Source organism: Perissodus microlepis, chromosome 7 (assembly GCF_051167445.1).
Source record: "Perissodus microlepis isolate ML-2025 ecotype Zambia chromosome 7, ASM5116744v1, whole genome shotgun sequence".
Classification (NCBI taxonomy): domain Eukaryota; kingdom Metazoa; phylum Chordata; class Actinopteri; order Cichliformes; family Cichlidae; genus Perissodus; species Perissodus microlepis.
The window spans coordinates 13,693,337-13,717,373 of record NC_140467.1 but is presented as its reverse complement, the minus strand read 5'-3'; the positions used below and the strand labels follow the sequence as shown (position 1 = coordinate 13,717,373).

General features: G+C 42.2%; 2 protein-coding genes across 6 annotated transcripts in view; both read left to right on the top strand.

Moving 5' to 3' along the window:
• The first annotated feature begins 151 nt into the window (after positions 1–151).
• Positions 152–14,317, top strand: slc25a22a (solute carrier family 25 member 22a). Of its 3 annotated transcripts, XM_084933593.1 has the most exons (12): positions 152–338; positions 1,645–1,778; positions 6,452–6,629; positions 6,732–6,857; positions 6,973–7,028; positions 7,986–8,076; positions 8,694–8,748; positions 9,433–9,493; positions 9,698–9,842; positions 9,930–10,084; positions 10,170–10,245; positions 10,362–14,317. In XM_084933593.1, exons 3-12 carry the CDS (start codon positions 6,610–6,612, stop codon positions 10,513–10,515), a joined length of 939 nt encoding a protein of 312 aa, XP_084789719.1. In that variant the 5' UTR covers positions 152–338; positions 1,645–1,778; positions 6,452–6,609; the 3' UTR covers positions 10,516–14,317. The 3 variants fall into 3 exon arrangements, with proteins under 3 accessions (XP_084789719.1, XP_084789717.1, XP_084789720.1); XM_084933591.1 differs by lacking the exon at positions 1,645–1,778 and having other exon boundaries at positions 153–338; XM_084933594.1 differs by lacking the exon at positions 1,645–1,778 and having other exon boundaries at positions 154–231.
• Positions 14,318–17,661: 3,344 nt separating this feature from the next.
• syt7a (synaptotagmin VIIa) overlaps positions 17,662–24,037 on the top strand; it is a 93,854-nt gene continuing 87,478 nt past the window's right edge. The window contains exon 1 of one of the 3 annotated variants that reach the window (XM_084933582.1): positions 17,662–17,911. In XM_084933582.1, coding sequence (XP_084789708.1) covers positions 17,878–17,911 — 34 coding nt within the window. In that variant the 5' untranslated portion in view covers positions 17,662–17,877. The remainder of the gene's footprint in view (positions 17,912–24,037) is intronic. The other 2 variants (XM_084933583.1, XM_084933584.1) reach the window with 2 other exon arrangements.

Below are 24,037 nucleotides of genomic sequence, written 5' to 3'. Positions count from 1 at the left end.
ATGTGATGAAGCGTCACCATGACGCCGACTCCCATCCCCCATTGCTACAACTTTACCTCCTGCACTTCCACTACACGCCACTAGAGGCCCCCATTTTTAAAATCCTCTTTTCTGTTTTTTTTCTATTTCACTCCATCTCTTTCCCTCCCTCCCTCCCTCCCTCCCTGCCCGCCTGCCTTCACTCCCACCTCCTCTACCTCCCTCCACCGGACTGAACCGCTAGTAACGCCGGTAGGTAAGCCACTGTGGGTTTGTCAGCTGAAGATACAGAGAGTAAAGGCTTTGATTTCATACCGCAGCACCACCGAGGAGACAGCGGAAGCGGCTCTGTGTGTCTGGTACGTACATAACGGGATGCAGGCAGAGCCTTGCGCTTCTCACCGTCTGGTATCTGACTCACAAAATGTGCCTGTTTGCCTAGAGCCGTTGAAATCTCACCTGGGAATAGGGTAAAAGGCGGCACGTTGAGCTTAAATGTGTAAAACGGCACAGGAGAGATGGGGTATTAGCTTGCTTGAATGTGAGTTTGTCGCGTATTCATGGTCAGCAAATAATTTTCCGTTATGTGGTAAGCCGAGGATTTTGGGTTTTTTTGTTATCCTGTGCTGGTTTTAAAGATGTTTAGTTCATAGCCGGGCCTATTGCAGACTAACGTTAACGTGTCTGGCCCACCGTTATGAAACAGCGGAATAACCGTTACACCGGTGGTCGGTAATATGCCTTCTCATATTTGGCCCACAAACCGCGCACACAGGTGCAACCGGGGTACGTGCAGTGCTGCAGACAAATGATGGGGTTTGTTTAAATTTTAATGCCTTGAACGCAAATATTAGCTTCTTTGATATTTGGTTATTACGGTTAGAAACGGGTCAGAGTCCGTCTTCTGCCGGCTTCTCCTCCATAGTGACGGTGTTATCATGTGGGCTGGGATTGTAGTAGTGAACCCATTTAAACCCACCTACCCTTTTTTTAACTGGCAGAGAAAAGTAAAAGCTGCTCCTCTTTGACTCTGACAAGGCACACGTTGCATCTGGTTAAACGCTAACTTAGGACCACTTCTAGAAAGATCCAGCATTTTAAAGAATCTGCAAAATTAGGTAATGGCATTATTGCTGAAAAGGATACATAACGGAGGCCATTCCCATAGTACCCACTCACTTTACTGTGACTCCTGGCTCTTCCATCTGGGGCCCCAAACTCCCTTCAGTGCACACATAAGGTAACATTTAGCTGCTGAGTGTGCTGACATGTACATGAAAAACCAGCACGTTTTTCAGATGAACAGCATTTGTAGTGGAGAAGTAGTCCAAACAAAGCATCTGTACTGCTTGAAATAATTCATGAGGTGAGCCACTCTTGAGTATAGGGTGTCATCCTGTGCTTTCCACTGGATCTATCACACCTGTATGACTGTGATACTCATGACTTGGCATTGCATTCATTCAGAAAACTGCAAGTTTTCAGCCTTCCCTGAAAGTACGCTAAAATGTCTAGGCAAGGACCGATAAATATCACTAATGTATGTGCACCGAATGGAGAATGAAGTGTAGTGGTACTGATGGTGGGGGACAGTACTGTAAATTGTAAGCAGATACTTTAAAGCTGAATCTGGACCAACAATAGTATGATTATTCCTTTATCGAGGCTGTAGGAAAGGTGAGATGTAAGCAGAACTGAAGAGACGGGAGAGAAAAGCCCCGTGTGACTGGAAACTGGGCCACAAGGGAGACGGTTGGTGCCAGAGGAGGGACTAAACAACACCATTCGTTTGCAAAGAAGTGGGTATTTTTTGCAGCCTGAAACCTGTGGACTCTGGTTCCCATCTCCAGCAGGTGTTTCCAACAATGCATGCTCTGTGTGTCAGTTTTAATGGCCGCAAAGAGCACTGCCACTGGCAGAGATGATTTGTGCCAAGATCACAACTCCCACCCCTCCTTTTTGTAAATGGAGATTGCGAGAGAGCTTTCATAAGTAGGCATTAGATTTATAATCCCGATGCAGTAGGGAAGAGGGAGTAGCAATCAGATTTATCTGTGACACCACAAATTTCATCCCTTGTTTCTGCACTTTTGTCCAAAAATAGCCAAAATACAAGCAGCTGATGCTTCATGGTGAAAACAGTAGATGTTGCTTTTAGTGTAGTAAGGAAATTTAAACTCAGTCATCAAATATGCTCTAATATCTATATAGAAGTCAGCCGAATGATAATATGTTGAAGCAGCTTTGCAGTAAACTTAACTGAATTCATAAATTAAAAATGAGGAATATCTTGTCCCTGGAAGAAACTGGACAGATTGAGTTTATATTAGGTGTGACCTCTGTGCTCTTGCAGCTCAGAAAAGTACTCGACATCTGATAGAGAATTGCAGAAATCCCCTTGTCCCCCTCCTCTGTCCTTGGACGCCTCAGAGTGTGCATCTGATTCATCAGATCATTTCTTGTGAGACAGATGGATCGGTAACAACAGCCTGCGCTGAGCTAATGACGATGGCCTGTTTGACTTTCGTGCGTTTCTGTCTTTTCATCCAACCATAGTCACGTTAGCTGAGCACTTACTACCACTGCACTTTGTCATTGTTGCTACTTACTTCCTTTTATGCTTCATGCTCAGTCAGCAAGACCTCTATCCTGCTGCCACTTGGGAGAGGAGAAGTAGCCCAGGCTCTGTGGCAGATGAGGGAATTATGCTTGTAGCTGATTTAAATGATAGGAATATCATTTGCATTCTACTTATCTGACATTACTAATGTCACTTGCATAATGATCCAATGTCTTTTCTGTGCTTGCTGCATTATTATTTGAAATATTTGTATTAGATTAAAAAAAAAGGCTTCAGTATGGCACACCTTTGTTAGGATTACGTGGATGGAAGCACTAAATTTCACACATATTTCTTAGGTAGGTTGTTCCCATGTTCTTGTTTCTCTATGGCAGCATTTTTTCTCCCATTCCTGAAGTGAGAATAGGGATCAGAAACTCAACTGTTATCTGTCTCAGTCTGAGCCTTGACTCTCTTCGAGGCTGTTAATCAGAAACGTCTAGCGGTGGTTTTATGGGGCCGGCTTAAATTGTTCAGCTCAAGGTCCTGCTTGAGTTGCATAATCATGTATTGTTTACTTATAAGTGCTTATCAGTTTCAGTAGTCCAAACTCAAAATATGACCTTAGTGTGAACACTCTCTGTGTGAGTGTGTGTGTGTGTGTCTGCGTCAGAGAGATGCTTTGAGTCACTTTTACTTGGCTGATTTGATTAAGTTTTCACTTTTGTCTCATTTTTTGCTTTTAAGTTGTTTTCCAGAAGTAATTCACTTCCTTGATCGATAAATCAACATCGTGCCTGCCTATAAAAGATTTTGTTGGCCACCAAAGAGGAAACCCTGGATTGTAAATGTCTTTTGTTTTTTTAAGTGGGGTTTCATTTACTCAAGCTTAAAATGTAGTTTTGTTTTTCAAATGGCCAAAAATGTTGGAAAATGTTGCTGTGAAGTAAGGTAACACAGACGCTTAGCTTGAACTGTATGTGGATTAAAAGTACTTGTGTCCACAGTGAGCATGAAAAATCCCTGGTTATGTGAACTACAAATGAGGCACTGCTTTGTTATTTTCCTCTTATGCTGTGCAAAGAACTTAGCGGATGAGCAGTGTCTCTTGCTGTGGACACTGCACACTGGTCCTAGTTGTTTCCACACAGACTCCAATTGTCATGACAAGACAGCGCAGCCACGCTATGGCTAGGGGTCAGATGGATCCTGGAGCAGACATAGCTGTGGCGTGTGGCTGAAGCGAAGTCGACAAAAAAAGCTGCAGGCAGTGTAGAGAAGGAGGAAAATGTCAGTTTTGTGGCTTTCATTTAATATTCAGTCCTGTTACTAACCAAATGTATAGCCACTTTTAAATTCAGCTTATATCTCCACTGCTGGCCGTGGCGTTAATATGCCTATGTTCGCGAGGAAGTCAGCGAGAGCAAAACAAAAGGAGCACGCAGCACAGTGGAAATGTGGGCGCAGTGTCGCTGCTCGGCGAGAAAACAGTTAAAGGAAGATGAGCGATGGAGGTGGGTTGTGAAGTTGCCTGTGTTTGGCTCCAAGGAGCAGTGAGGAGAACGCCCAGGCAACAGACACCAGAGACAGCTCGCTGACCTGCTCTAAACCAATCCCCTCCCTTTCTTCCCTCTTCCACCTCTGGAGCAGCTAGCAGGGGCCTCAAGTCCACATCCAAACTAAACACACCAGACTGCAGCTGCATTCATGCCCTCTGTAAACCGAAACATCACCTCGTGCTGCGAAATGTCTCTGAAAGCGGATCCGAGGAATTAGTGATATTGGTGTTGTGCAACTGTAAGCATTTGTACTTCACTAAGAAGCCCACAAGTCAGCAAAGATCTGAGACGGAAAAGCTGCGTTTGAGAGTCGTGACTCGTGACTGAGGGAAGTGATGGGGGAGGGTTGGTGAGAGGGAGAGAGCAGGAGAGGGAGAGAAGGCAGCGGAGTGCACATGTAGAGGCAGGTTGTGATTGGTGGATGAAGGGGGAGGAGAGAATGAAAGGGGAAATGGGAAGCATCCTTTTAAACTGAAGGCATTCTGTACCAAAAATAGGGTGCATCTTATCCACTGCAGACATATTTTATCTAGGTTTTTTTTTTTTTTTCATAATTACTGTTTTAGCCTGCAGAGGGATGAGCTTCCTCTATAGCACCTCAGGTTGACAATGAAAGCATGAAAAGCATGTAAAAGCATGAAAACATGAGCATTCAAGGACACACATGCTGCACAGATGTTTGGCTGGTGACAGAGTTGTTTAGCAGTTAGTAATCAGTCTGCATTAATGGCTAAAGCTCTCTCAAATCTACATTTACATTTATGGGATTAGTCTTGCTTTTTCATAACATGTTGATAATTTTAAGTATTAATGGCACACATTGATTTATTGTCTTTCATCATGTAAAACTAAACACATTTAAGTTTGTACAGTGTGAAAGAGTTTGTCAACAGGACCTTCTTATGGCAATATAGCCATCAAAGTTGAGGAGACATTTTATCAAACCTCCACTTTTACCAAAGACCTACATTGCTGTGCTAAAGTCTCGAGCCACCCCTCAGAAAATTGGAAATAGATGCAATGATTTGTGCAGCATAAATGGAAATACAGTATATTAGGCAAAAACATTTCTAATGAGCCTGAAAGACAATATTTGAGACAAGCAAATCTATTCTTTAATGTAACCTGAACTCAGTCAAGCTTTCTCGTAATGTATTTAAGTAGACTTCAGGAATAGTTCTCCAGGCTTCCTGAAGGACATTCAGAGCTCTTCTTTGGATGTTGGCTGCTTTTGTTACAATCTCAGTTAAAATGATCCCACACTGCTACGATAACGTTGAAGTCCAGACTCTGGGGAGGCCAGTTAATGACTGATAGTGGTTCATTGTGTGTTTTCTACCCAGTTGTGCTTTTACTCCATTGTGATGCTAATTGTGTTCGATCAAAATCTGTCAGTATTTTTCTGTATTAATAATTGTATAATTACCCAACACCACTGGCTGGAATGCAGTCCTGAACTATGACAGAGCCTCCACCATGTTTTATAGATGAGTGTAGACACTCCCTGCTCCAACTCTCTCCTAACTTCCTCCGTACATTTTGATGGTGATTTGAACAAAAATTGTAAATATGGATTCATCACACCATAAGACCTGCTACTAATTTTCAGTCCAGATCTTGAGTCATTTTGTCATGTTCGCCCTGTTTCCCTCCTTAAGAAGGCCTTGTTAACAGCCACCAGTCCACTGACACCATTTTTTATGAGGCTTCAGTGATGCTTAGATAGATCAGCTGAGGGATGCATGCCACATGTCCTCTGTCAGGTCTTTGCTGGATTTTTTTCTAGTTCTTAAGGACATACCTTTTAGATACTGTTCATCTGCTGTAGATAGCTTTTTTTAGGCCTGCATCCTCTTCTTTCTTTCCCCACTTGAGATGTTATTTTTTTTAAAAAGTTTACCTGGGTTAGAGTGGAAATATTTATGCTCGTCTGTGAACTGTGGGATATACAGAGCATAATGAAGTATCCACAGACACCAGGACTGTAGCGTGTCACCGCCCATCTTTCACCAAAGCGTAAAAACCCATTTTTTGGTATATTGACTTTCCATTGCAGGCATTTACATAATTTTCATCTCATTTTTGAAAGCACTAAACAAACAGAATAACCTTAATAGGAAGGTTTGCAAAACCTATGGCAGATTTTTAGTTTCAATGCATTTAATATAAGTTGCTTTGAGCAGAAGCATGCATATATATTTATACTTGTTGCCGTAACTTGCTACCAAAGCAAGTCCATGTTGTAATATTTGTAGAGGTGACATTGCTTCATGGTAACCTTTGAAATTTTTCTCATTCGGGCGACTTCATGACAGTGATAGATGGGACCGGTTCTTTTTCTGTTTCTTTACAGATATCCCCTAGCTTGACCTGACAACAGCTGGAACAAGTCAAGTGGACAGAAGATAGTCCCGCTACATAATCCCACCCGGACAGCCGAACACTACTCTTAACAACAAACCAGCCAGTTAGCAGACGCATTAAACTTTGACCAGTCAGGGCTTCAGATAAATGGCTGACAAGCAGATCAGGTAAGGTTACAGAGGTTTGCAGCTGTGGCTTTGTTTTTAATATAGTGACCATCCACATTTGATATTTTTGTCTTTGTGTTTATGGTTGTTACCTTCATCCAGTTTGCCTGCCAAATTGATCAATGGGGGGATCGCTGGCCTAATCGGAGTGACCTGTGTGTTTCCCATTGACCTGGCCAAGACTCGGCTCCAAAACCAGCAAAATGGATCTCGCCTTTACACCAGCATGTATGACTTTCTTTTCTTTTTCCAGCTTTAATCCACAGTAGCCTTGTGTAGTGTCACTCAGCCTATCAGGCAGCTCTTCAACTGACATACCACAACTGTTGTGCTTGTGTTACAGGTCAGATTGCCTTATTAAGACCATTCGGTCAGAGGGATATTTTGGGATGTACAGAGGTAAAGTGAAGATTTTTGACTTTGTATGTGATTAATGTGTAAACTCATTTAAATATAAGGTAATCATTTTTCTAACCTGTGTAGGCTTGTGTGCTTGAAGCACCTCCTGTTATGCGCGTATCAAGTCTGTTTGGTGTTCACTTAAACAATGTTTTAATAGTTGATGCTTTTTAGTGTAGTTGGCAGGGACATGGATATCTGCACAGAGCACAGAGCCTCACATTCACCCTCTGATGATGAAATTTATGTCACTCAGACCTAAGTGTATCTTTGCATTCTGCAGATGTGGAAAGTCTAACATGAGATAACATGGGGAGTGGTGGTTTTTCATGTGTCTTTTTTAAGACACAGTTTTAAGAAACATAGATTTCCCTTTATTAGTTTTTACGTAGAAAATATAACAGTGTTTTTTTATTGCTCCAAGAATATAAATCCCATGTGGCAAAATAAGAACGACACAACAACCAATGACAGTCACACACATGAGTGAATAACAGTCACTCTTCCAAAGGACAAAGGGAAACTGAGGCTATAGATACACACATGAGGTAATCAGGGAAGTGGAAACACTGGGGTAACAAGAAACGGCTAAAACTAATTAAGACAATAACAAAGGAAGTCAAACCTACAACAAGGCACAAGAGGAAATAACTAAGATGGGAGTCACCTGACAGAGATGAAGACTTAAAAAGTTACAAGAGGATGCTGGGAACGCTAGACTAAACAAGATCAAAATATAAACACTTTTAAATCCCAGTGCAAACCAGGTTACAGTAGTAACATGTACTAAAGGCTAAACATACAGCCATTACAATAATCAAGAAAAACCTGGTACACAAAGTTAAACAACAACAAAACTCACAAACTGTAAAGAAAAAAGAGAGTACTTAAATACTTATTTTTTTCTTCTTCTTCTTTGTGTCTTACTTTCCTTCTCTGCCATTTTTATCCTCTCAGGAGCTGCCGTGAACTTAACGCTAGTCACACCGGAGAAAGCCATCAAATTGGCTGCAAACGACTTCTTCAGGCATCACTTCTCCAAGGATGGGTGAGAAATGAAAGTGCTGACAGGCAGATTGACACTTGCCCACTCCTCTAATTCCCACTGTAATTAACTGCCGTGTTTACTAGCATATAACCTGACATGTTAGCTGTCTTTAGTGTCACCAAGGCTCCAGCTAATCCCCCATTTTCTGTCATCTTCTCAGAGGCACCGAGCTCTTCACGCTGGCTTTTTAACTGTTTGGTTTCTAAATACAGAGTTACATGTACGTGTGAAATATAATTGGCACACAGTGGAATCACATTACATATGTCAAAAACCGATCACGGTGTGCTGCTGAATAAAAAAGTACCTGTTATCCACCATGAGCACTGTCTGTGCAGACAACCCTGGAGCTCTCTGGGGCATCCATCTCCATCGCTATGGAGACAAACATGTAGGCTGATGAATGATTGACTTGTCTGGCCCACCTGCTCGCCTTGTGAATTATTAATCTGCCCTTGTGCTTGACATGTTGATATGGAAGACAAAGATTAGCATCACCAGCACTAGTGGTTATAACTCCTTTTTCGAGGACTGTGGAAATGAAGTTGTCTGGCTCTCACACTGTCAGTCTAGTGTCTGCTTTAATCTGATCGCGCTTTTACCTTTTGCTTCTCCAGAAAGATTACTCTGTTCAAAGAGATGTTGGCCGGTTGCGGTGCAGGTACATGCCAGGTGAGTGAGTGAGGCGCTTCTTTAATTGCATCCTCCTGTTCTCCATCTGGAACACCCAGCTTTAACACTGCCAGTGTCAGATCACATCCAAACTACTGGACCTCATTTGTCTCTGCCTACAGCTGGAATTAACCACAGCCACCTTTAAATGAGAGGTGGTAGTCATAAAACATACTTGGGAGTTTCTCACTGCAGATAGTGTTATCTGTGATCTGAATGTGACCTGTAATATTCCTTTTTAGTGAATGATTTCTAATCACTGAGATGCTGTCCCGTTAGCGGGCTATACTCTGGCAGCTAGACGTGAGTGATCAGATAAGACTCTGTGAGAGTGCTTAGCCATGTGCGCTGAGTGAGTGAGTCAGAAGGAAATGCCTGTTGTCAATGAGGCCAAAGGCTTCAAGCCCGAGGAATGTGATTAGATTAAGTGTAGCAGACCTTGGATTAAGATTGCAGCTGAGAACATGACCATCTCACCCTTAATCCAGTTAACTAGTTACTACTGTGTGGATTAGAGAGGAAAACAAGAGTTGGCATTTAACTAATGGATGAAATTCGATTTACACTGTACTTGTTTTGTTCCCCCCTCCACTCTCTGTACTAATCAGTCGTTTCAGATTAATTTGTTCACAGTCTGTATATGTTGACAGTTCATGTGAAACCTTTATTTTGCTCTAATTGTAGGTTATTGTCACAACTCCTATGGAGATGTTGAAAATTCAGCTCCAAGATGCTGGGCGGATTGGTAAGGGGAGATCTAATCTAGCAAATACTGCGTTGTTTGTGACATTGTGTAGTAACAGTGGCCTCATGTGGTCACGTCAGAGATGACAACAGTTTTATCTTATTGTCTTTTTTTCTGTTACAAATCCAAAATGTTTGTTCATGTATACCTGCTCTTAGCATCGAGTGCTTGAACTTTTCTTTTAATGTTCCCTGCAATTTGTAGCTGCTCAAAGGAAGCTGATGCCAGAGACAGTGGCAGCAGGTACCGTGGAGACGAAATCCCCGACAGCCATGCAGATTACCAGACAGTTACTGAGGGAAAAGGGCATTGCTGGGCTGTATAAAGGCCTTGGTGCCACGCTGCTCAGGTAAAACAGATTTGGCAACTGTACTTTTGTAGTTTTAGTGAATTTCCCAGAACTTACTGTCATGGTTTTATTTCTCTGATTTTATAGGGATGTTCCATTCTCTATTATCTATTTCCCCCTTTTCGCCAACTTGAATAACTTTGGAAAAAGAGGCGCAGAGGGCCCTGCTCCTTTCTATGTTTCATTTATATCAGGCTGTGTTGCGGGAAGCACGGCAGCTGTGGCTGTAAACCCCGTTGATGGTGAGCAGTGGCACTGAGAACACTGTTTCCACAGTCTTTGCACTGATGTTTGGTGTTATACTCACCTGAACTCACTGTGTTGCAGTTATAAAGACTAGACTGCAGTCGCTGACCCGAGGGAACACAGAAGACACGTACGCTGGAGTGACTGACTGCATCAGGTGACCTAATTATGCTTTTACAGCACGTGCAAAGTGCTATGTACAGTCACCTGCCATGTCTGCCGGTGCTGGATGTGTTTTTGGGTTAATCTAATGTTTTCCTGTTTGTTCCCCAGGAAAATCATGCGTAACGAGGGTCCATCAGCCTTCCTGAAGGGAGCCTACTGTCGAGCCTTGGTTATCGCTCCTCTGTTTGGCATCGCCCAGGTGGTCTACTTCCTGGGCGTGGGTGAATTTATCCTCAGCTTCTTGCCTAAAAAAGACAAATAAGGAGCACCTCCTTTCTGCCTTTCCCTCCCATAATGCATTACACCAACTTCGCGAAGATTCATCCCATACCGAGAGAAGTTTGTGATGGGTCCGAGCGTGACCATTAGTACAGATTGTTTTCAATTTTTTGTGTTGAATGTGTTCAAATCATTCAGGAGGGAGCCTTAGTTTGCCAAGCTGCCTATGGCGGCACAAAAAAAAATCCAGTTGGCAGGTTTAGCCAGCTCTCTGGAAATAAAGCCACAAATATCAGCTTGTTTTAAGTTTTAAAAAGAATATCACTTTATAATTACAACATTGTACTTATCTTTTTGAATATGATTGTTAAAGTTTTAAAGCAGATGTACTGCCCTCGGTTGCTGCAGTTCTGCCACCCTACAGTACCAAATTTTAGTCTTTAAGTGACAGATGAAATCTTACCAATTGGTTTGAAACTATAAATTATAAATGATGATGATCAGATTAAAAATAAATGCACATTCCTTACTTAGGCAAGTAGAAGAATATTAGTCCTGTAAAACAAAAAAAACCAAATCAAAAACACAACCTTCCCTTAACCTTATGTCTTAAAAGGTAACACACAACGAGTTACAGTAACACAGGCCTCTGTTTCAGACAAAGACAGAGGCAACGTGTTGATGTGATACCAGCACAATCGCTATGATCTTTCCATAGGAGCCACATCCCTTCCTGTAAGTGGTTGTAATGAACCCAGCCATTCAGCTCTGAGCACACTTTGATTGCCATGGCTTTTTAAGTAGATCAGGTTCCATCTGATGTGTTGCACTACCACAATGGTTTAACTGTTGCCCCCCCCACTACGACTATAGCTTTGTTTCGTGGATGCACACTGGACTGAAGCACCAGTGTGAGAATCGGTGCTCAACTACAAACTACATGCGTAAACTTTGTTTGAACTTTGACGGAATCACAAAACAGCTGCGCCCTCACGCCTTTTTATGGGTCAAGCGCATCGCACTCCTGCCCACACCCCAATCACTGATGTCACAGCGGGGGTTTAGTTAGCCTTTGTCAGGCGACCGAAAACACCTGCTGTGACATCACTGATTGGATTGCGACCTAAAGTGCAGCAAGCAGCTTTCTGCCACGCGTGATGCACGGTGGATTCAGACGGACAGCATTGCTGTGAACACTAAATGAGCTGAAAGTAATTCTAATGGAAAGCCAGATTATTAGTAATTATTGATGCTAACAAACGGTCAGACCTCACCTCCTGAGATTTATGAATACAGTCATCCATTGTGGAGCCAGTAAGTCCAGAGCATTTCATCCTCACATCAGATGCAGACCAAATTATTTTTGTTTACAGATGAGTTCATATTCAGTTTGAATTCTTTATCCAAACTTGAATTCAATGGCAGGACCCAAAGAGCTAAAAATCCTTTGGATATCAGAAAATCACACTAATGCGTTTTCAGTGTACTCGATGATTTTTTTTTTAACCAAACATCTGTTTATTTGCTTTAGAGGGTTTTGTTTGCTTTAAGCTGCGAGGGAAAGCAGCCCTGTTGTATCTTGTTTATGCATCACGACACTGAAGCGCTGCCATTGGTTTATCTCACCGGAGATCAAGGTGACTTTGAAGTGTATTATTCCAATCACATTCCCTCCTTGCTCCCACCGTTCAAGCAGCTCGTCAACTGCACTGTTGCACTGTAGATACACGATGCAACTTTTCAGTGTATTTAATTTGTGGGAGTGAGCTTTATTTATCGATATTCCTTTCTGTGGGCAGTATAGCACTATGTATTTGTGTGTTGTTTTTCTTTTCCTGTGTCAAAGTGTCCACCTTAACTATATTGTAAACATGCAGATGATATGAACTTGACGTTTTAGGATTTATTGTTTGTTTTGTAAATGATGGCTTTTTTGCACACCTACCTCTCCAGCTCCCCTTGTCAATTCATGTTGTGGTGATTTTTATGTTTTATGACGATGTGGACATATCGAATGAAGGAATATTAACGCCGGACACATCATATGAACTTAAATGCAACATTTTAATGAGATTTTTTTCTTAAATGTTTGCAGTGGGGAACACTAGTGTAGTTTTCTTTTTCTTTCTTTTTCTTTTTTTTTTGGGGGGGGGGGGGCATTTCTGCCTATTGCCTATTGCTATTGTTTAAGTGTGGGTCAGCCTGTTTCATCAGCTAGGACCCAGTGAAGCATCGGCGATAGAGGGAAGTGTCTTTCGTTTTAAGTTAACGACTCGCAGAAATGCTTAAAGAGTTCTAAAAATTAAATGTGAAAGCCGACAGAGACCTGCTGGCATCGGACGGTAAAGACAATCTGTCTGTTTTGAATGGTGCTTCTTTCATGAGGTGGCTGCAATATGACAGTGGCTGCACTAACGACCAAGGCCACACTGACTGAATCACTTCGAGCTAATCTCAGCGTTATCAATGTCTTAACTGAAAGCCATAGGTCAGTGAGGGACATCATCTGGCACCTCCAGCCATGTCGGCAGATAATAAGATGGCCCGTCTGCTCATGTGAGCTTGGCTTCATAAAGTACCGCTGTAATTTTTCTTTTTTTTTTCTTTTCCACATTCCAAGTTCATTTCGTATTTGCTGTTATTGTCATCACAATGCCTACGTTTGTCTCGTCCAGATTTCCTTTAAAAGCCCACCCCTCCCTCGTTGTTCTCGGATCGTTCTCATCTGTTTTTTTGCCCGAACTTTGAACACACTGCGCAAGTCAATTTTCTTTAACCCTGCTGTGAATTTAAACTGACCTTGTGCATTAGGTTTTTTGTGTGTATGTGCGTGCGTGTCTGACGGTGTAGTGGTGTAGTTGATGTGTAGTTCTTAGTGTGACACTGCGGTATTTTTCTCTTGATTCTCTTGATTGTCGGTCCAGTGCCCTCCCCCCTCCCGTTCTTTCTATCTGTTGCCCTCCTCTGCCATCCAATCTGTCCAGCATCTGTCGCCAGGGTGCGGGGCTAACACAGAGGAGCTTTTAAAACACCAAATGTATGACCCGGAGTGTATACAATCAAAGAAAGCACAAAGGATCATTAGGCACAAGAGACCTGCTTTGGATACTCGAAATCTTGGAAATCCATGTGCTGCTTTTGCAGACGTGATTTAAAAGTCTTGATTTATTTCTGTGCAGAAGTCTTGAATGAAATGAACATGTCAGCTTATGTATGTCTGTAAAACTGGATCCATAGGGCTGAGACAACAGGTCATTATAAGAGACCCAACGTGATGGTGTTCACTATGTCAGCCGTCACCAGTTATCCACAAATGTATATCCCGTACATATTCTAAACGAATCTAATATAAGAATGTAACGTAGATGAGATGTATTATGAATATAGTGAAGAGTTTATTACGTTTCAATCTAAAGATTTGTGCTTTACACATTCACCGAGAAATTTCACGAACCAGCTCACTGATATGCAATAAGTAAAGCCACACACACACACAGACACTCAGTAGGAAAAAAGTAAACACTGAACACCATCTGTCAGTCACAGGAAACATGGTGTATGAATAATGCAGCTGGGGGGACCTTGGAGGCCTTTTGGGGGGTCTGAGCTCATTTCACGGCCTCTGTTCTCTTCCTCCAAGAGGAATTGTGCATTATAGCACTTTAGAAATCGAGGACCCCCCACCCCCGCTGTCCACCTACAAAGTCTCTCTATGACATAGAGGGTGTTTATGAATATGTGGTGAATGACACGGTTGTCTTAGACATGGTTTACAATGCAATGGAAAATAAATAAATTGTGTTCCCTGTCACAATTCGCTGTTAAATAAACTCACTGTCCTGAAATCTCCTGTTGTGGTTGTCTGTGTGCTGAGTGTCACACTTTTTCCAACTCTCATTATTGTGGTCCGGCGGTCGTCCGAGAGAACACAGAAGAACTGACACAGCGGTTTTTTTCACGTGTAATAGTGCTGTGAAGACTAAACAGTAGGGCTATGTTTTGAAGACTACAAGGATGACATTGTGGCTCCTCGGGCACGGGAGCAGCTGTGACTGCTGTTATGGTTTTTGCCCGATGAAGCCACCAGGTGTCAGTGTGGGGTCGCAGTAGAGCTGTGGTCCTCTAGTGGGAGTGGGAAGAGAGCAGAACAGCGCCTTATACTACAGGTGTATGCTAAGCTGGGGTGGTGTGGTAGAAAATCACGCGCTCCGATCTCACTCACTGTTTCAGCTTTCTTTTGTTAGTCTCTTACAGCTGTGGCAGACCTTATAGGCAGCTGAGCCTCTTTTACCTGAGCTCTTTGTGGTTGCACTCGCTGAATAAGGTCTGTCTATGTGTTTAGAACTTGCATGATAGGAATAAGTGCATTTTCTTGTGCAATTTAGCCTAATGTTTGGGGTTTAGGATTCCTGCTTGTCTCAGCAGAACATATTCATTATTAATCCCTTGCTGTTTGCAATGAATTTAACATTTTGTTCATGGCATTAGTTCTCTGGGTGCTATTTTGCAGCAGCCTGCAGCATTATTACATCATAGCACTTTCATACAGCCCTGCATGCACACCACACACACCCTGCTCTCTCTTTTTCTGTATGTCTTTGTCTTTGATCTTATTTAGGCAGAGTTAGATTTCACATTGAATGCTGTTCCTCTCTGAGAGACTCCTTTCCTATCCACTCCAGTGTTTACACGCACAGCAGATTAGCTGAAGGCTCATTTTACCACAATGACAACACTTTGAAATACAGAAATAAGCACCAGCTACTGTTCTTTTCCTCACTCGAGTCCTTTTCATGTGTCATGACTAAAGCTTTCCACCGTGAACTATTATTAGCCTTTCCTGCTTTCTAACAAGAGGATGGGAGAAGGTGGAGGAAGAGGTGGTCTAAGTTGGGCTTAATGGGAAAGGATGATGAAGGAAAGAGGAAATCAGAGGTGGAGACAGCAAAGGACCATCTACAGAAGGAGCAGAGAGTCGGAGGAAGGGAGGGGATGACGGTGATGTGTATATAGGTCACTAAATCAATGGGAATCAGGTTTTTGAAGGGGAGAGAAGGGGGTATTTATAGATACCAGTGGAGACAGATGCATCAGTGACAGGCACAATGCTGCTGGGAGCACAGGGGCGGGGGGTGGTGGCTGCGGCGTGGGGCAGGGGGTGCGAATAGACTGTGGTCAAATTAGCCTGTGGAGAATTCTCCTAACAAATGGCAAAAAGATTCTCAGGTCGTGAACAAATAGCACGAAGCGCAGTGGAAAACAAAATATAATCAAATGGAAATCACTGCAGGATGCTCTGAGCAAATGACCTTCGCAGCTCTATTGACAAAACGCAGGCAAACAGTTAGTTGAGGTATTGCAAATGCACACAGCATTTGCATCTACAGTACAGCTCTTCTCATATCCTATTGAATTTCTAATCTGTGATATCAGAGGGCCACGTGACGGAATAGAATATTAGCTTTCTATTTTGCAGACTTGTGTGGGTAACATTCACATTTATTACTCAGGCGATCTGAGAGTCTCTGATAGGCTGTGAAGTACAATAACATACCGCAGGAGACGCTGTCAGAATTTCACAGCAGAGGGAATTGGTGACCAGTGTCCATTTTAATGATAATTTGTTTTCAGATTTAATGCCATGGATTAATTGAACTACTTCTATTTTTTTTTTTTACAACATCTACTGAGTGGCAAATGTTTTGATGTGGGCTCTATGGTTTAGTTTTAATAACTGTCATGACTTATCCCATTTATTTTATAATGCTCCAGCTTCATGCGACAGGAAGTTCCAGCACAAATTGGAAATTTGCTCAAAGAAAGGGAAAAAAATAATTGAAAATGTTTTAATTTGCTTTCTAACTGGCTTTTTCTAGAACTAAGTCAAGGTCATGGACAAACTGTTCCTTCACCACTTCCTGGGCTGCCAATGGGTGATGTAAGGCAGGCTGAATACCGAGTGGTAAAATAATCGACATCTCATTTCTGCATCTAATATAGGGATAGTCGTCACATCACCTTGCATCAAAAAGTGACAGGGGAAGCACCCAATGACTCCAAGAAAGCCCTCAGTCTGCCCCGGGCCTAATGATGCGGTTGGCAAACTCATGCAGGATACCCTCTTGCATGAAATACTATACAACGCGGGGATATGGATATGAGGCAGGTGGGGTGAAGTGACAGGGCCAGATGGGTTTCCAACTTTTCTCGCATCATATCAGTGTTAGGTGGTAGTGAAGCACTGGGTTTTACAAATTGATCCATTAAAATGTGTCATTCAGACAGTGTGCCGAGTACATGAGCGCTGCCATTGGTTTGTCTTTATTAATTAAAGACAATTAATTAAAGACTGGTGATTCCACTCCACCATTATCATATCATTTTTAAGAAATGCACTTTTAATATTCAACATTTGTTTGGATATTTAAATAGTTATTTAGTAATGATTAGCATCACTGTTGATTAAATATTTACTTATAACTTTTTTTTTTTCAAGTCACATGTACTCATGTAAACAAATTACATGGAAAATTAACATGTGATCAGATTACTTAAAGTCAGCATTTTGGGCATGAACTTTTTCCTGAGTGGATCCAATCAGTTAATGTTGGCATCAACGAACAAAAGCTTGAACTCTACTGGAGAAGGAGGCAGTTTTGCTTGATACATGGCTTAAATGAGGATTTAGTTGTCAGCTAATCATTTCACCTGTATTTTACATGCACAACCTATGGCCATTCTAATAAAAGAATCACTGGGCATTTACATTTTTAAATCTTTTTTTAATCTTCTGATTAGGATAATATATACATCTTGGAACCACTGTGGAAACCCATTAAAAAAGAAGCTAAAGACTGAAGTGAACGCAGGATTTTGCTTGTAATTTGGTACTTTTACACAGTTAAAAGCTGTTTAAACCAAAGAGATTTCCCAATTAACCTGTGCAACATGGATACAAGCCCTGCCTAAATAAGTCTCCATCGGTGGGCTGTGACTGCACTCCCCTTTACGCGCACAGGCACATTTTTAAATATGATAAACATATGCAAAGCAAGCGAAATTATAAAAAAAAAATCACACGTGGCAGACTTCTTCACACTGCTGCAAAAGTCACTTTCCCCATTTTGTCCTCTGAGCCACAGCGCACAGTGGTTATTAGAGAGGGAGAGAGAGAGAGAGAGAGAGAGAGAGAAGGAGGCAGGGAGAGGAAGAGAGGGAGGGAGAGTCTCAAACTGGTTAGCCTACCTATCCACTAGGAGGAGAGAGGAGAAGCTGTTGAGGAGAGCAACAAAAACAATAAACAGCTACTACTACGAAATCACATCAGCGGAGCTCACGGTACGCGCCGGAGGAGTACGCAAACAAATACCTGCGATCGCGTTTGCCTCGGAGTGAAGTAACAGCCATGTATCTGAACAGGGAAGAGGACAATAGCAAAGGTAAGATCCCGTCAAGAATTGTGCCCCTCTGTGCGGAGGGAGAGAGCGTCCTGTGACAGTTTCAAGGTGTTTCATTTCTGACCCGCTGCTTCCTTTTGAGGTGACTGGCACGAAAAGGTGGTGGTGTTAGGGAATGAGAGAGGGGGGTGTACCCTCCCGCCACCCCCAACCTCCTCGTTAACGTAATTCTTCTCAACAAGCCCCATCTCATCCTTTGGCATGGACCGGGGATGCTGGTGAGAAGTGTGGGCTGTCATTATGTAATATCTGTGCAGTTAATTGCCTCCTAGGAGAATCTTTAGCCCATTCCTGCATTTCTACCAGTGCACCATTTGAACCATCAATTGTGAACCTGTTGTAAGCACATCTACTTTGTCATAGCGTGCATTGCGTTGTGTTGTTGGTGCTTTCGGGACATTTGCAACAGCTACTTAATAAGGGCAGCATAACACAAGGTCAAAGCCCTTAGCTACAGTGAAACCTGTGTGCATGTATATGTGTATTTATGGTGTGCCTGACATCCTGCAAGAAAAAAGAAATTACTAATGGGCTGCAGCTTATTGCTTAACGGGGAGAGACAACCGTGCAGCCGCTAGAGGGTTAAAGAGGGTACAAAGGAGGAATATTTGAGTAATCTCTCCCACGTGTTTTTGAGGCGTGATTTCTTCTCTCGTCGGGTGCCCAGAAGCACACTCGACTCGCGTCCCCTGCCGTCACCAGCAAGAATAAATATAACTCTCCCGGGTTGAGCGGTAATGCTAATTACCACCTAAATCTTCAGGTTATACGGAAATAACACCTGCTGCTTTTTTTTTTTATTTTTACCGAGGACAGGGGGAGGGGAAGTGGCGGGACGTGCTGAGAGGGGTGGTGGTGTAAAAAGAGCAAAAAAAAAAAAAAAAGAGAAGAGAAGAGAAGAGAAGAAGAAGAAAAAAGAAGCAGAGTGGGAGGGCCCGTTTTTTTGTTCATTTCCCTGTAATGCGAGATAATGTGATCCCCAGCACACATGCAAGGACCACAACACGATGTACTGTACGGGGATGTGTGGCAGCAGCATCGGCAGAACCACTGGGGACGGAGAGAGATGCTGGCTCTAGAAACAATGATGCAAGTGAGATCAGCGAATAAATGCGGTGTCAGAAACAGCAGAAATATGGGCTTGATTACACAGGACCCCCCCCCCCCCAACCAACACACACACACACACACACACACACACACACACACACACACACATACCGCCCACGCCTCAGAAAAAACCTTCAACACTTTGGGGGAATCTGAGAAGACTGAAGCACCTTTAAAGTGATGTGTCTCCAGAAAAAAGAGAACTGATGATAAGTCACAGTAAAGCAATGTACCCCCCTCAAAAAAGTCAAGGGGTCCCAATAGGGTACAAAAACATGTAGTTTTTTTGGGGGGGTCATCTCACCTTTTTAAAATTCACACTGATGCAACAAAATTCACTGTTTTAATTATTCTTGGTGGAGGGTTCCCAGTTGAGTGTGAAGCTGCTTAAGCATGCAAAACTGGACTGGACTGGACATGACTTTAGTGGCCAAACCTATTGACACCCACTGGTGAGTTTGGACCCTTTTTGGGGGGGGGGGTGCCTAAGCACATCTAAATTTCATCATAGCACAGTACAGGTTACAGCTAAAAGCAACTCTATTACTAATGTCCAGATATATAAAGTGGCACTACAACTTTTTAAAATTCCTTAAAGTACAATGGACTAGCTTTGTGTGGTTAAGATACTGACAAAAGCTATTATCTGCTTTGCTACAAATTGTTCTTTAACTCTGGAAAATTATGGTCAACATAATTGAGCCTTTGCCTCAGGTTTTATAACTGAAGTGCCCACCCCAAAACCAGTATAAGAACTGTGATTATTCATTCTGAGTCATTCTTAGACAGTACAATAAGTAGTGTCTTATTAGACTGCAGTTGAATTTAGGTTTGCAAAGGTAAAAAGGAGGAAAGGAAGGAAAAGGTTTGATCCTAGAATTGCCCCTGCTGACAGCTAAAGGTGGTGAGTTTACATCTGAATTTCCACTTTGTTTATTTTGGGGTTGTTGTTGTTGTTGTTTTTTTTAACTGGGGCTATACTGTGGCTTTAGTGTTTGGATGCCAGATTAATACAAAATATTATTACAAATTAGGATTATTACAAAATGAAATGTCTCAAGAACTACTGGTACAGATATTCATGTTCCCAAATCTGTTGATTTCCTGATATTTTTTTTCCAGAACATAACTATCTTGGCACCGTGAGTTCTAATACTTTGGTTTATTGTCAAAATCCATCATTTTAATAACACAATCAGTCTCCGCTGTGGTAATGTTTGTTGCAGAGCAAATGCTCGCCTGCTCACACACTAAACACTAAGATGGTGAACATTATCAGCTCAACATCAGCATGCTAGCACTGTCATTGTGAGCACATTAGAATTTGAGCTTAAAGCACCACTGTGCCTCTGCCTACGCATTTCTGCAAAGGGAAATCCGAACATCAAAAAAATCTGTAGTTTGGGGGCCACACGTGTCAGAGACAGGTTCAAGGCGAGCTTTGCAAAGTGAACGCTGCTGTAACCCGGCGTTAGACAAAAGAATGTTTTCAGGAATTAATGGACTGCAACTGAGGAAGTAAAGTTATGAGTACGGGCTCCCGACGTGACGGAGCTACTCTTCTGAGTGAAGAACTTGTGATTGACGCTTTTAATTGATTGAAACGAGTCGGTGTTTCCCCTCGCTGCACTGATGTAGCCTTTAAATTCACACCGCGTCTCAAGGTGGAGTGGCAGGGAGAGGGAGAAAGGTCTGCCGGGAACATATTGATTATGGCCTCAGAGGATTAAAGTGTGGGGGGTGAAAACAAACAGGTTGATCATATGTGAACCTGACAATCACACAAACTGTGGGCTACCGTCAAATAAACACCCGAAATAGGACTGAAAGTGGGCTGTGATCACTATAACTTGAGAACAAAAGTCAATCACTGAAGAAAGAAAAGACTGAGGATTGATAATGTGGCACCCTGTTATTGTCTCTTCAGTCAGGCAGCTAAACGGTTCCTCATCTATGCCCATTGGAAGACATTCAGCAACTATTAAGAGCGTTTACTGATCAGAAAAATGCTGCAGTGTGAGCTCCAGGAGTGTTTGATAGTAGGCAGCATGCTGATGTTCCAACTCATTTGTACTTAATTCTCATTACTACTCGGTATTCAGCACTCACATGCCAAACCACACCCGTTTTGAACTAGGCCTTCATTTTAGTCAGCTAGTATAGTCAGATAGTATAAACACCTGCCAGATCATGTGGCTGTTTCGGCACAGTCTCTACCACCCTACTTTGCCATATTGGCACATAAAAATACACAGAGACTCGTGTTTCATGGTTTCGGCAAGATGACAAATGTACTTTTGAAGACAGGATGATCAGTACTGAAGAAACAGAGATGAAAGTATTTGCTATTTAAACACAGAATAATTGGAAAACAGTGGGTGGTGCTGTGGTGGTTAGCACGCCTCACAGTAAAATGATCCTGAGTTTAAATCCATCACCTGGCCGGGGCCTTTGTGCGTGGAGTTTGCACGCTCTCACTGTGTCTGTGTGGGTTCCCTCCGAGTACTTCAGCTTTGTGGGAAGAAGGTTAATTGGTGATTAGGTTAGGTTAACTGGTGATTCTAAATTGGCCATTGGTGTAAATGTGAGCATGAATAGTAGCCTGTTAGCCCTGCGACAGACTGGCAACCTGTCCACGGTGTACCCTGCATCTTTCCCAGTGACAGCTGGGATAGGCCTGAATTGGATAAGCAGATGGATGGAAAGCCAATTGGAAAGTCATGCACAGTGGCACTAATAGTTCTTAAATAACAGTAATCAGTTTTTTGGATTTCTGAGCTGCTGGGTGCTCTGAGAGTTCAGGTTTTCACGAGTTACTGATTCAGTTTCAGATTCCTTTTACGATATCCAGCAGTCCCAAGCTCAAAGATGTTCAGCCTGCTTTGAGAGAAAAACAGATAATCTTCATATCTGAGAAGTTGAAAACAGCTTCACAGCTGCTTTTTGTTTAAAAAGATGGCTATAGCGCTTTCTTTTAACTTTCATCCTTATATCTAAAATACAATCTTTAGGTTCCTTTTGAACAATGATTGTTTTAAACCAAAGCCTGCTGTATCCTAATTAAAGATAATTGTTGTAACCGATTTTCTGTACTTAGGTAATTAGTCACTGGAATTATCTAGTGACACTGCCATTGTTCATCAATGGATTGGGTCTGTATGGGGCCTCACTGTGTGTAGTGTGTGGCTTTTTTTTTCTCTTTAACGATCACCAGCGAGTGTGAAAAATCTGTGAGGCATGCAGCATCATCACCCCATGCATAACCAGAAGACTGCCTCTACTTGTGAAATGTCTGTGCTACAATTCGACTCCCTCTTCAGCGGGAGGAACAGCAGTATTCAGAGACCGGAGGTTTTGTTTCCAGTTGAAAAAGTGCATTTTTCAGCTTGTTGAAAAGCAGGAGAAGAGCTTTCCAGCTTCATCTATCGATAATAGATTTGTTGGACCGATACTGAGACATCTATTGATAGATTGCACTGAGGATACGCTCCGAGAGAGAGAACCTGTGGTTGACTGACTTCTTGTATTATGCACTCACCCTGCATTGCTGACAGTAAGAGGTGAATCCCTAATATGTCTTCTTGGGCAGAGCAATGCCACCAAATGACAGGGTCCCAATTTGTCGGATGCGTGATTAAAACAATCCAGTTTACGGCAAACACAATTTTAGAACTATAACGTATAAAGCTGTACACTGACATTTTATTCTCTCTGCTTTCTGTGATGCATACCTTCTGGAAACAGAGTTTGTCCATCTGGGACAAATTGCCCTAAATATATTTGATGTGTGGTCCCAGACTCTGTCTGGCACCCCATACTACTTGAATATGATGTATAGTAATAACGTCAGGTTCACTATTGATTTAGGTTGATGCTGGCCTTGGTTTTGGGCTGGCGTCCAAACATTCGGGCAGGGCTACCAATCTAAATGACTTAAACTTGGCATGCAGGAGCTGCACTAAGATAGCTCTTCAAGTAGAGTATATATATTTTTTGGCTTCTTCATAGAATATGCAGCCTGTAATAAAGGTTATGCAGCAAGCAAATGGCATCATTTTAGAGGAGTAATATCATGACTGTGAATTATCTCATCAATTACTAGATTGGACGAGCTCCAGAAAATAAATGTTATAATTTTGATGATCCCATTATTTTTGAATGAAGCACCATTGTCAAGTTGCAATTTAATATGTCTATAGTACACTGGCTTATGACTCTTCACAAACAGATTCTGCTTATGAAAATGTAGCATATGTAGGTGAGAGACGTTTTTGGTGCAGGAAGTTTCCTGGTTTCTGTTTGCAGTCCACTTGTAGTCTGGAAACAGAACGCTATAGACCAATCACGTTTGAGCATGGTTTAAGGAGCTCGGAAAGAAAGCGACTGGACTTCTTTAAGTTTCGTGAAGACGTCTCACCTATCATCAAAGAAGTTTCTTCAGTTCTGAAACCAAATGGTGGAGAGTTTAAATACCTGGGACAGGGAACTGAAGAAGCCTCTCGGATGAAAGGTGAGATGTCTTCACAAAAGTTAAACAAGTCCAATCACTTTCTTTCACGTTTCACATTTTTGAGAATTTTTGGGGGCCACATTTTGGCACAATAATGATCGGTTTATACCATATTTTTCTTTAGTACTAATAATATTCCCATGTGCTTCAGCTTTTTTTTAGCGTTATTTTGCAGATGTTAGCATTCGAATGAGCCTGACTCAAATGGCGAACACGTTAAAATCAACAGCCACCACATTTAGAAACAGCATTGCTGTGCCTTAGCATGACCTCAGAGAGATTTTATATGATTAGAGATAAAATTATTAGCAATTGCTAGTATAGATTTTTTTTTTTTTTTTATTTCTGGTTTGCCACCACCTTTCAGACCACGGGCAACATGCTGAAATATGCTCTTATATATGAACCAAAGTTGTGGTTAGAGTGATTTACTATAATCACTTACCGCTGAATGAAAAGGCCCTCATTGTGCCCCGGGTGTCTCACCT